Source organism: Lissotriton vulgaris, chromosome 11 (genome assembly GCF_964263255.1).
Source record: "Lissotriton vulgaris chromosome 11, aLisVul1.2, whole genome shotgun sequence".
NCBI classification, from domain to species: domain Eukaryota; kingdom Metazoa; phylum Chordata; class Amphibia; order Caudata; family Salamandridae; genus Lissotriton; species Lissotriton vulgaris.
The window spans coordinates 351,066,300-351,079,959 of NC_141699.1; the positions used below are offsets into that span (position 1 = coordinate 351,066,300).

General features: G+C 46.2%; 1 protein-coding gene across 1 annotated transcript in view; it reads left to right on the top strand.

Annotated features, from left to right (window-relative positions):
• Positions 1-13,222, top strand: part of LOC147679756 (selenoprotein M-like) — a 106,717-nt gene extending 93,495 nt beyond the window's left edge. Inside the window, exon 4 of the mRNA XM_086944749.1 lies at positions 12,926-13,222. Coding sequence (XP_086800875.1) covers positions 12,926-13,069 — 144 coding nt within the window. The 3' untranslated portion in view covers positions 13,070-13,222. The remainder of the gene's footprint in view (positions 1-12,925) is intronic.
• Positions 13,223-13,660: the final 438 nt, after the last annotated feature.

The window sequence follows — 13,660 nt, forward strand, 5'->3', positions numbered from 1 at the left end:
ACGTTATTTAATTAAAAGAATGGATATGTTTATTTGAGGTTTAATTCAGGAAAAAGCAAACACTCATAGAGAATACAGGTGTATCTAAAGCATGTGAAATATAAGGAGGAACAACATGTTACCTTAATGCTTTTACTCTCATTGTTCAGAAATCCATGATTATTTTTTGTCTCAAACATTGAGGTCATGAATCCTCCTATACACATGTGTTAAGCAGGGCTCAGAAGAGAAAGGGACTCTTCAGGAGAATCTAGACTCACGGAAACCCACAAAGGCTCCTTCATATTCATGTCAGCCAGCTAGCTGCTCAATCATAATATAGTAAAAAGAACAACTGGTGGACAGAATGCAGAGCAATATCATACATTCACCCCAGTGCAGAGAGATGGGCCTAAATCCATTGTTTATTTGCTCACATGCGATTCCAGTTTGGACCCAGCCATATGCAAATCAGTCTTGATCCTGTGCCCAATGAGAGCAGTGTAGCCCGAACTGCCAGGCCAGGTCCTCCCTGGACTGGAAACAAGCATCCTAGGACCGGTTTCGGGCTTTCAGCCCTCATCAGCCAGGATAGCTTGATTCCATTGGCATGGAGAGCACAGGACTCATGATTGAGCATACCTGTCCCACTCGGGGTGACAAATGCAAAAAGAACAATTGATGGACAGAATGCAGAACAAGGTCATACATTCACCCCAGTTCAGGGATCGGGGCTTAAATCCATCGTTTTTTGCTCACCATGCCATTCCAGTTTGGACCCAGCCATAAGCAAATCAGTCTTGATCCTGTGCCAATGTGAACAGTCCAGCCCTAACTGCCAGGCCATATGTATTCAAGTGTCCTTTCATTCGGGAAGCGAACACAAAGCAGTACCCACTGAACTATACACATAACATATTGCTCTTTGATATGCATGGTACATGTTCTTTGCAGCAGGCATATTACCTCTCTGCACTACCTTAGATGAGTAAAATAGCCACTAGACAAAACATGCTCCCATCTCCCTCCAGTAGGTACATTGATCACCAAAGTTATCTTGGCACTTGTATTGTTGACCGAAACCTGCTGAATATACAAATAACTTTGCAGTGTTTTTAAAACTCCTGCACTTGTACAAAACCGGTCCCCCCAAACTAAACTGCCCCCCTACCCTTCCAGTCGCCCTGGGAAATGCCTACTCCTGCCCTTTCACTGCTCCTGTCCAGTCAGTACTCCTGCTCATGCTCGATTAACACTCCTGCTTCGTCAATTCCCCCGACCCCTCCCTTCTCCTGGCCCGTCACTTCTACTGGCCCGTCACTTCTCCTGCCCGTCACTGCTCCTGCCCTGTTCACCGCTCCTGCCCTGTTCACCGCTCCTGCCCTGTTAACCGCTCCTGCCCTGTTAACCGCTCCTGCCCCGCTCACCGCTCCTGCCCCGCTCACCGCTCCTGCCCCGTTCACTGCTCCTGTCCTGTTCACTGGTCCTGTCCTGTTCATTGCTCCTGCCCCGTCACCTCTCCTGCCCGTCACCTCGCCTGCCCCGTCACCTCTCCTGCCTCGTCACCTCTCCTGCCCATCACATCACCTGCCCGTCACATCACCTGCCTGTCATGTCACCTGCCTGTCACTTCTTGTGCCCGGTCACCTCTCCTGCCCTGTTGCCTCTCCTTCCACGTCTCCTCTCCTGCCCTGTCGCCTCTCCTGCCCCATCACTGCTCCTGCCCCATCACTGCTCCTGCCCTGTTCACTGCTCCTGCCCCGTTCACTGCTCCTGCCCCGTTCACTGCTCCTGCCCCGTTCACTGCTCCTGCCCCGTTCACTGCTCCTGCCCCGTTCACTGCTCCTGCCCCGTTCACTGCACCTGCCCCGTTCACCGCTCCTGTCCTTTCACCGCTCCTGTCCTTTCACCGCTCACATCCGGTTACTGCTCTAGCTCATGCCCCGTCACCTCTCCTGCCTCGTCACCTCTCCTGCCTCGTCACCTCTCCTGCCCCGTCACCTCTCCTGCCCCGTCACCTCTCCTGCCCCGTCACCTTTCCTGCCCCGTCACCTCTCCTGCCCCGTCACCTCACCTGCCCATCACCTCTCCTGTCCATCATGTCACCTGCCTGTCATGTCACCTGCCTGTCATGTCACCTGCCTAGTCACCTCTCCTGCCCTGTCGCCTCTCCTGCCCCATCACTGCTCCTGCTCCGACACTGCTCCTGCTCCGACACTGCTCCTGCCCCCTTGACTGCTCCTGCCCCGTTCGCTGCTCCTGCCCCGTTCGCTGCTCCTGCCCCGTTCACTGCTCCTGCCCCGTTCACTGCTCCTGCCCCGTTCACTTCTCCTGTCCTTTCACCGCAGCTGTCCTTTCACCGCTCACACCCGGTTACTGCTCTGGCTCATGGCCCGTCACCGCTCCTGCCCCGTTCACCGCTCCTGCCCCGTTCACCGCTCCTGCCCCGTTCACTGCTCCTGTCCTGTTCACTGCTCCTGTCCTGTTCACTGCTCCTGTCCTGTTCACTGATCCTGCCCCGTCACCTCTCCTGCCCGTCACCTCTCCTGCCCCGTCACCTCTCCTGCCCCGTCACCTCTCCTGCCCCGTCACCTCTCCTGCCCCGTCACCTCTCCTGCCCCGTCACCTCTCCTGCCCATCACCTCACCTGCCCGTCACATCACCTGCCTGTCATGTCACCTGCCCATCACTTCTTGTGCCCGGTCACCTCTCCTGCCCTGTTGCCTCTCCTTCCACGTCTCCTCTCCTGCCCTGTCGCTTCTCCTGCCCTGTCACTGCTCCTGCCCTATCACTGCTCCTGCCCCGTTCACTGCTCCTGCCCCATTTACTGCTCCTGCCCCGTTCACTGCTCCTGCCCCGTTCATTTCTGCTGCCCCATTCACTGCTCCTGCCCCGTTCACTGCTCCTGCCCTGTTCACTGCTCCTGCCCCGTTCACCGCTGCTGTCCTTTCACCGCTCACGTTCGGTTACTGCTTTAGCTCAAGCCCCGTCACCTCTCCTGTCCCGTCACCTCTCCTGCCCATCACCTCTCCTGCCCGTCACATCACCTGCCTGTCATGTCACCTGCCCGTCACTTCTTGTGCCCAGTCACCTCTCCTGCCCTATTGCCTCTCCTTCCACGTCTCCTCTCCTGCCCTGTCGCCTCTCCTGCCCCATCACTGCTCCTGCCCCATCACTGCTCCTGCCCCATCACTGCTCCTGCCCTTCATCATCCCCATAAGGTCACCAATCATAGACTTCAGAACATTGGAATATTTTCTTAAATCACTAACAGACTCCTAAATACTGGGGTCAAACACCGGGGCTGTGCTTGAGTTGGAAAAGATTTGTCTGCACAGATGGCGTCATTATCAATGGGGCTTTGCAGGGGGGCGAATCTGTTAGTACATGCAATTATTAAATCTGCCAAATCATATGCACATGGGTCAGGAGGTGGTGTAAATACTGCTTCCAAATATGAGCTTACTCGTTTGGTTATGGGTGCAAAACCACTCTTGCCCTTGGGTTTCTCAAACATCTTTGGAATGGTGTGTGTTACACCGGGGCCTGTATGGGGAGGCCAACTGTCAACAGAACTAGAAGTGGCGTGAGAACGGCCCCGGTGCACCTCCGGGCCGAGATTGCCGGGAAACAGTCTTGTAAGTTGTAGGCATTGATGAACGTTGCTTCCGCAGGTAAACACTGTGAATATTACTGCCACAAAACCCAACTAATAGCAGCTTTAAATTGGCATGTAAATTTGCTGGCAGCGTCCTCACAAATGAGGTGTGATCACGGGCTCACAGCAGCCGCAGGGCCATCAGAGTAGCTGTTTTCGCACTATGCTACACTGATGGCCCTTTCAGTCTCACTTTGCAGGCCCATTAGACCCAGCGGGGAAGGGGAAGAGGTCGGGCGCAGTGCAGAGGCCTTCTGAATATTCACGTTGCACCACTCATGCGTGAAAAAAAGGTGTACTTTTAAAGTATGGCAATTTTACAGTCCCCGGTACGCTCTTTCAAAACTAAGAAGTAGGGGAACGGACTAGCATAATTTTAAGAAGTAGGGGCACGCCGTGCCCTTCCGTCCCCGCCCACTTCTAACGCTGACCTGAACTCATGGACAAGAGAGTATCGGAACTGTGGCAGAAGGTGATGGAAACGCCGGACTGCAGCATCGAAATCTGGAATCTTCATAGTAGGCTAAATGAATGGAAGTTCACAGCAGGAGAACGTTGGGGTCTCCAACCTTTTCTGTACTGAGAGCTACTTATGTTCAATGAAATACATTGAGAGCTACTAATATTATTGGTGTTGTATAATTACATTTTCAGTGAACATTCTGCAGAAAGCTAATACTATATAGAAGAAATCACTGGCACGTAGAACCAATTCTTTAAAAAAAGAAAAGACACATTAGATACAGGCTTCTTCAACATGCTGTGATGAAAAGTAAGAATTTCATGACCCTTCCATCCAGGAACAGTTTTTAGAGACAATAGACGGACATGAGACAATAGACGACTCCAGATGGTACAGAACCATGCTGCGAGGTTAATCCTGAACCAACCAAGGCGACAGGCAGCTACCCCCCTACTTAGGACACTGCATTGGCTTCCAGTCACCCAGCGATGTGCCTTCAAAACCAGATGTATGATATTCAAATCCCTTTACTGCAAAAGCCCCACATTTATCAACCAACTAATCTCCAGATACACTCCATCTCGAAACCTACGCTCACTCCATCTGAGCCTCCTGCAGACGCCTTCTTTCAAACTTAAGCGCGCCGGAGGCGGTAGGTTCGCTACACTTGCCTCCTGCTTGTGGAACTCCCTCCCTCTGGAGATCCGGAATTGTCAAGACCTTCTTTCTTTCCGGAAAGCCTTGAAGACCTGGCTCTTCAGAAAAGCATTTCAATAACTCAATTCTCTTCATCTATGTTCATGTTACTGCTGATCGCAGCGCCAAGAAACCAATCGGTGACAGTGCGCTTAAGAAATATTTTAATAACATAACATAACATGAGATGGACACTACCACCAGCACCACCCTACAAAGGGAAACTCTTTGCCATACACCTCAAATAGGGGGATTCTGACACACACAGGAAAACCCGGGTGATGATCAGTCAGCACACCTGACCCAGACTGGCCCTCATCGTAAGCAATCTAGCCACCCTACAAGAGACCAAGACAAGTCTAGATCCCTTTTGAAACCCACAGAAACACCATGTTACCACATTCGGAGACCTACATGTAAGTCTGGAAAGGCCTGCTTGTTTGGCACCCACTGGAGAAAGTTAAAATCCTCTTGTTACCACAGCCACTTCCCATTAGCATTTCTGTGCTTGTCTACTGTAATTATACAACGCAATAAAGTTACTGTTGAGGTTATATCCTCCTAGTTCACTTAATTGTTTTACTTTTAGCCTCAAATACTTGCATTTTCTGGTTTATTGTTATCCAAGGTGTTCCCCTGATTCTCCCCAATTTGAACTTCAAAATGACCCTTTATGACCCTTTATCTTTGGAGAGAGGAATTGGCCTAACGGCAACGGTGATCGACCTCGAATCTGGGAACTGGGCTCGAGTCTCGGCAATGGCGCTGAACATCCTGTGATTCTGGGCAAATCACTTCATCTCCCCGTGCCTAACAAAAAAATGAATGTGTCCTCATGTAACGCAACTGGTGCTCTGTAAAGGGCTCTGACACCCAATACCTTCGGTCAAGTTTGCGCTGTACTAAGCTCGGTACAACAAAAAAATGAAACTATATCTCCCCCCTCACAAACTGCTACTGATTGAGGCATCCCTTAATATTATGTTTATGAATGAAGAGGTTTACCAGCTAAGTCAACTGAAAAAAGTACTCATCTTCTTGGTAAACAGAAAAATAAGATGTGGACTTAGTCCAAGAAACCCACCTCTCAAGTGAAGAATCTGCATAGTTTTGAAGAGACTGGGTGAGGACAGTAATTTATGCAACAGAGTCCTTCACAAGTAAGGAGGAGGTTACAAAAGTACTTCATAAGAAGCTGGCGGCCCACATCTGAAAGATATGGATAGATCCCGACGGTGGTTATGTCTTTGCGAAACTTTGCACACCATCCTCCTGCACAATAATAGGCTGAATTTAAATCCCTAACAGAAGCAAGACAAACACATTGTTTGCACCAAATAGACTGGTACTGGAATTCTGAGAATCCAAAGATATACTGGGAGGCGAATTCGAATATTACATTTGACCACTCAGGATCTCTGGATTCGGACTCTCAGAACTCTCACTTATAAGGAAAGATCTTTAACTTGTCAATTTCATACCCAAAAACCATGGCTTAGAATGGTCATATGGAGGTTCAAGGACCCTAAAGCTTGTAAAGCATATATGAGAGGTGGACTAATGTCAGACCTTCATCTTAAAAAGACCACCAGCAGCAGACGAAACAGCAAACTCAATCATTAACTGACCAATGTAGGTCGTCCCCATCACCAGAACAACTGTGAATCCTGTCTCAAGCTAAAATGGATTTAAACTTGCTTTTTATATCCATGGTAGATAAGGCATTATCAAGAATGAGATTTAAACACTATGAGCGAGATGAAAAGGAGGGCAGACTTTTAGCTCTGCAACTAAAGCACGTGGATGCCATCTGCTGTATCAGAGCAAACTGAACTTCATCAGACAGTCTAATCACTAATCCAATATCTGTAACTTAAGAGCATGAAAGTTCCTACAAAACGTTATACTCCTCTGAAAACCACTGACAATTCATCATATGAGGAAGCAGGCTTTTTTTAAGATGTTACCATCCCACAACTCTGAGATGGAGCTGGAAATGAACTCGAAGCGGATATAACAGAAGAGGAAGTGATAGAGGCCATAAAAAGTATGTCTTCTGGCAAAGTTCCAGGAGACAACGGTCACCCGAGTCAAGCAAAAACGTTATTCAGCTGCGAGGCCATAATGGATGCGCAGAAAAAAATACATATAAAACCTGTTAATATGTACAGTCTAGACAACAGTTAACCAATCGAATTTTACAAGGTCAACACCCAGAATCTTCTGCCATTGTTGTTTAAAATGTTCAAAGAAGCAAGTGATAATGGGAGTTGACCAGAATTCATCAGAGCCTCAATCTCCCTTCTCCTGAAGCCTGACAAAGACCCGCTATGATGTATTAGCAACAGGTCCGTCTCTTTAGGTATTGCAGACATTAAAATATTAGTGCACATACAGTGGTTGATTTCTCTTCTCATACAAAGAAATCATGTCTGCTTCATCCCAAGGCACCCACCCATGCAGTGATTGTATGAGCATACTCTTGCATATAAATAAAAAAGAAAAAGCTCTCGACAGGGCTTTTTTTTTAATGGAGTTTTATATAGCACGAATGTGACCCGAAGTTATCGGGTATCAGAGCGCTCTACATAGCACCAGTTGCGTTACATGAGGACACATTCATTTTTGTTAGGCACTGGGAGATTAAGTGATTTGCCCAGAATCACAGGATGTTCAGCATCATTGCTGAGACTCGAACCCGGTTCCCCAGATCGAGGTCGACCGCTCTAGCTGTTAGGCCAACTCCTCTCCCCATAAGTGGCCATACCTCTTTGGAGTGCTACAGAGAGCAATTTTCAAAGACAGTTCATTAGAAAATCTGATGGCTTTATTCATCTACTTTGTTAGTTGTTAGATGCAACAGCTTCGGATCAGACCAATTTCATATTAACAGGGCACGTGCCAAGGATGTCCACTATCACCTCTTCTTTTTCTTTTCTCTTTGGATCTTTTAGTCATTAAAATCAGAGCTTCTTCCGAGTTTACTGGTATACAGTCAGCAGCACCTGAAATAAAACTAGTCCTTTACGCCAATTACATTTTACTGCTTCTTACAAAACCAGGGATGTCATTTCCCAGTGTTCTAAACATCATAACACTCTTTGGTAATTTATGTGGGTACAAAATTTATTGGAATAAGAACAAAGCCTTGCCACTACATTTCATAAGCCTGTCCTCTATTGTAGCAGGCCTATCATGCCAGTGGTCATCAACCACAATCAAATATCTGGCAATAAGCATTGGGAAGGACCTGACTGCAGCAGTCTATAAAACAATAAGCTCTAGATGCCTAAAATATGGATAATTTAGCAAGGTGAATTCACTTGCAATTTTCATTATAGGCAGGGCCTGCTTTAGGGTGGTGTGACCGGTGCAGTCATACCTGGTGCTGACCTCGGAGTTGGGGTGGTTGAAAATAACTTATGGATTTAAACGTATGTGTTGCAGAACTCCATCTGTATCCAACAGTTTTCAGGCAACAATAAAAATGTCAAGATAACTATTGATTAATGTTGCTGCTAATGAGTGATTGCGTTTTGTCTAGTGGCAGTTTTGACTGAACATAAAGTAGCGCAGAGGGTTAATGTGCCTCCTGCAAAGAATGTGTACAATGCAGATCACAGAGCTGAGTGTGAGTGAACTATGAGTAGTGCTAGAAAAAAATGAAATGCATGTCACAGAGGGGCTATGGAGGGGTTAGGGGCACTGTTGGATGTTGGTAGTGAGGGCATTAATGAAGAAGGAGGCCAAGCGGGGGGGAGGGAGTGCAAAAAAAGACAGTTGCTCTGGGAGCCAGCAGCGCTAAAGCCCGCCCTGATTTGACCTGATATGGACTTTTATTACAAAGCACACCATGTGCTCATCATAAAACGCATCTCTTTTCCACTGACCTGGAAATGCAAGACTGGGACAGCAAATAGAACAAAAATTACTGGGGTTTGGTGAATGTAGATAGGAAAGATGATTCTCGAATGCTATAAGGGGATGCCAAAGCTAAGTAGACCCCTTGAACCCAGTCGTTCTGGAAACAAAGCAAGTACGGTCTGCTGTTCATTAGCAACTGGAGATTAATGAGCTTTTAGTTTACTTTGTAAAGCACCCCTTTGGAATAATACGGCGATCCTGATCAAGAGTGACAGGGCAAACTGGAATGAATAGACAGAAAAAGAGATCCCTTCCCAGAGCCAGATGCCGATCGACAAACAAGTAAATCCTTTGGCGTACTCCAAGATGAATTTCAGCCAGGATTACAATGACAATGGTGGTATATTCAGTTGAAACACTGGTTAAGCTCCATGCTCTCCCCATCATCAGGCCCTTTCTCTGGATCCCCGGTACATTTATATCTTACAAGGGGGGCAGCTACAATGGGTTCATTTCAGACTCGTATAATTCCCAGGTTTATGAATACAATGTTGTAAAAGTTTAGTAGTACTCTTGTACTACTACAAAACATACTACAAAATGCAGTGTGCGAATAGACCCCACATATCTGAGGATAGGAGCATTAAAGATCCGGGGGCATATCATCAAGGGGGTTTATCTCCGCTTTTTTGGCTTTAAAAGCCAAGAAAGCGGAGATAAAATTATCTCCCTATTACCAAGCTGTCGCTAACATCAGTTAGTGACAGCTAATAGGAGATAGCGACCATCTTGGGCCTTGCTTTGCATGTCAGTGATATTTATCACTAATGACATGCAAAGTGGGCGTGCCAAGATGTTAGCGACTGGAAACAGTCCCTAACATCGCTATCTCCTATTACCAACTTTTGGAGATATTCGCGCTAAGCGCGAATATCTCCAAAAGCTAACACCTGCCCTGAGCAGTTCTTAGCCATGTTATCCAATGGGAGGTGGATAACATGGCTAAGAGCATTAGCTCGGTAATGCATGAATATTGCTAACTTTTCAGCGATATTCATGCATTTCGGCCGTTTTTTATCGCATTTGCGATAAACCTTGTTAATAGCAAAGTTTATCTGCGATAAAAATCGCCGATGTGCGGCGATAATTTTTGTCTCTAAACAAGTTAGAGACAAAAATTATCGCCAGTTGTTGGTAATATGCCCCTAGATTTCTAAGTAACAAAATATTCGGAAAATAGGTGCTGCAAGAAACCCACGAGGCATTAACAAAACATAAACATACTTAAGTGGCAAAAGTGATACCTGGTAATACAGAGACTAATCTCTCAGACAACACATGATTTCAAGCTGCATTTTGCACGAAAGAATGTGAGCCAGGTCTAGGTATGCATCTGTTTTTGTGAAGACCCAGACCTCTCCAGCTCAAAAGCCTTATCTCTTTGAGGACGCTGGCTTGTTACAAAGCAATTTCTTCCTCCAGGAAGTTTGGAAAGAATGAAGATGACCTGAAGGTACTGAAGAAAAGATACCTGAAAAAAATTTCCAAGTTACTAAATCACTCCTAAAGGGTGGAACGGCCTCCCACTACTCATCGGAGCCTCCTCCTCTCTTCTCCAATTCCACAAGGAGCTGAAGACCTGACTTTTCAATCAACTAACCCACCTTAGACTGGGCTGAACACACACACCTGTTTAGTGCCAGGGAATGCTCGCGGTGATAGTGCTCTTTACAAATACACATAACACTCCACTTCAGAATGTAAACCCTTGACAGGATTCTACTATTCATGGGAAGTGGGAGAACTTGGAATTATTGGACTTAATGAATGCACACCTGCATGTTCTGACCTACAACTATCATTGCCACTGCCTTTGGTTCAGTGTATTTGATGACTTTGGTTCACAGTATACTATGCTTTTTACCAATTCAAAGTTCCTGACATTTAGGCGCAAGTCACCATCCATGATTTTCAGGGCAGTGCTGTTCTAGGTGGGTTTCTGGCCGCATGAACAAGAGGTCCTTGCTCCTGTATGTAGATTAGTTGTATGTTTTAGCTCCATCCGCACCCAGAGCTGCCCAGGATCTGAGAAATTATGGAGGTAAATGATTGGTTTGGGTTCATCATTCACTGGGTGACATTTAACATACTCCCTTCTCTGGGTGTTACTTACATCAGATTGCAACTTTGGGAGGCAGTCAGCAGAACATTTTAATTTATTTTTACTCTCCGGGGAGTGTAAGTCAGAGGGATGAACACACTACAAACAGAAGGGTTTCCTATCATCCTAAGATCTGCCCTAATCCTCAAACAAAGATTCAGGTATTTCGCCAGGAGTTTAGGATTCAGAGCATATATTCATTTGCAACTTAGACAGAGGCTTTTTGCCGAGGTTTTGCTGTTAATTTTTGACAACCAGGACTTGGTATATAGAAGAAAAGGGAAAATTGGGCAGTAGTGGTGCTGGTGCCACCTTTGTATCAGGGGAGGTCCTAGTTTGCCACTTTATTTCAAACTTAGATCTTCTCAGTCCCCAGTCAAGCATCTTCAGGACCATCCTCCTCAATTGTTCAAGTGTAACTCATCATCTAGTGTTCTAGTGACACAGGACGCTGAGGGTAGAACTCCACAGCAAAGGCCCATCTGGAGAACTAACTATGCAGGTTTAGCAGTTTTCCAGGAAATATTTGTGATGATTGTCTCTGTATTATCCTTACACATTGCGCAACAATCAGTACCTTAAGTTCTCATTTAGAGAGTTATAGGTTATTCCCAACAGAATAGTTGGTCTCTACTATGCCATGTACTTTCTCATTGGCCAGACTGTAGATTCGTCCAGTGGTGGTGCACATACCTGTGGTGCTAGAGACGTTGCAATCACATACCTTTCAACACTTTGATAAGTGTCACATTCCTAACTATGAACTTAGTGTTCTTGGTGACAGTATCATTGGTTAGATGTTTGAGCAAAGCGAGGTTACTACTTTGTAGATGTATTTCTTGACTATACTCTCTCAGGCTTTGTTTCCTATATTTAAAACTTCATTCGACCAAAGTTGGTCTTAAAGTTTAATTGTTAACAATACGTGGTTATTTTAGTATTTTCCCTTCATTTCCCTTCTCCAACTTCTGCTGGGAAATAGTTGTATTTTTTGGAATGTTTAAGAGCAGTCCTAACCTATTTGAAGAGGGTGGCAGCCTTTTTTAGGTCTGACATTTTAAGTGTCAGTTTTACAGTAACAGGAAAATGGAGGGAAGACTCCTCTCGCTTCTTAAGTGGGTGGATTTTAGCCTTGAGTTCATTGACTTGCACAGTCTCTAAAGTGACAACTCACCTCTTGGACTACTAAAAGATATCTGTGTGGCAACTACATGGACATCCCTGTACACCTCTTTCCACTACTACAAACTTTGAGTGAAGAAAACTTCGACCTCCAGTTTTTGAGTTGGAGCTCTTTGCTCAGTATAAAAATTAATTATATAATTTTACTTTCAAAATGCACTGGTGAAGGTAAATCTGCATTTTGGTAAAGACTGGACTGGACGCCAGAAATACTTTTGCATGTATTTTTAGTTAGTACTTGGATGAGCAAGAGCGGACCCGGATGTAATACCTAGATTTTTCCTGATAATTGTAAATGTAAATGTAAATGTATTGGCATTTATATAGCGCGCTACTTACCCGTAGGGTCCCAAGGCGCTTCGACCGCTGCGAAACCCTTCCTGGCTTCCCTGAGAGATGGTCCCTTAATGGGTATCTCCAGGGTGAGACCAGGCATCCCCGGCGGTCTGGTGGGGCCGTTAGTGAAGATGAGGCAAGCTAATGCCCAGAGTTGCCGAGTGTGATCGCTGATCAGAGTGGGCACCGAGGCGAGATTATCGAGTCCGCTGACCCTGGTCCAGAAACCTGCCGCGCCGGGAACCTGCCGCGCCGGGAATCGAACCCTGGTCCCGGGCCGTCCTCTGCTCTCGGGTCAGCCGCCTCTAACCAGTGAGCCACACTACTTCATAATTGGCATTGCTCTATGTCCTACTTTTCTTTGTCTTCCTCTTTTGCTCCTATTCAAGATGATAGTTTGTGTTGTGGTTGGAGAAGAATCTCATACAGCCTTAGCGTGGGGTAAGAATTTGTAAGAAAATAACAACATTTTAATGTTTCTGTACTAAGGACTAGGAGAAGTGGAAGTAGGCTTAGGAGTAAGGAGGAATTCAGGGGACGTGATCTAGGTAGTAATAACCTAATGAATTGTCCATGCTGTCCACAGGAGGTGAATGTACGTGACATGAAGGCCGATGATATTGGCGCCATTTTAGACGCTGCCGGATTCTATAGGAAATCCCAGAAGGGAGAAGAAGTGCCGGAAGAATTTCAACATTTACCACTGAAGGTTCCCAAGGATGAACTCTGAAGAGACACTCATACGGAAGGTTATCACCGAGAGCCACAATGACGTCTGGGTCCAAAAGGCAGACTCCTGCCGGGGCCCTGACTGAATGATTGCACCGCATCGTATAACCCACCTGAGAATGCCCTCTTTTAATAAAAAAAAAAATAAACGTCATTGGCGATGGCTTGATTGAGTTAAGGGAATATATTGCAAACAATATGTCTTTATTCTTAATCGAAATTGTTTTCAGCCAAAAGGGACCATTTGCAAATGGTGGTTTACCGCAGTATCTATCATTTTTTTTTTTAGAGTTTTATATAGCGCTACTAGACCCGGAGGTATCGGAGCGCTTTACATGAGTTACAGCGAGTTACAGGCTACATAGTTACATCACTTAAATCAAAAAGTCACATGGGGAGGAGGAGGGGGAGGGAGGGAAATGCAGAACAGGAAAAACGAGGAAAACAATGTCAGATGTCCGGCTGGGTAGGTGACAGCCGAGGGGGTGAAACCAGGGCCAGACTCCTCTTTAGCTGCATATGACAGCTCCACCGAGCATCATCCAAGGTTGCTCATGTATCGAGGTGAGTACAAACAGTTTTGACGCCCATG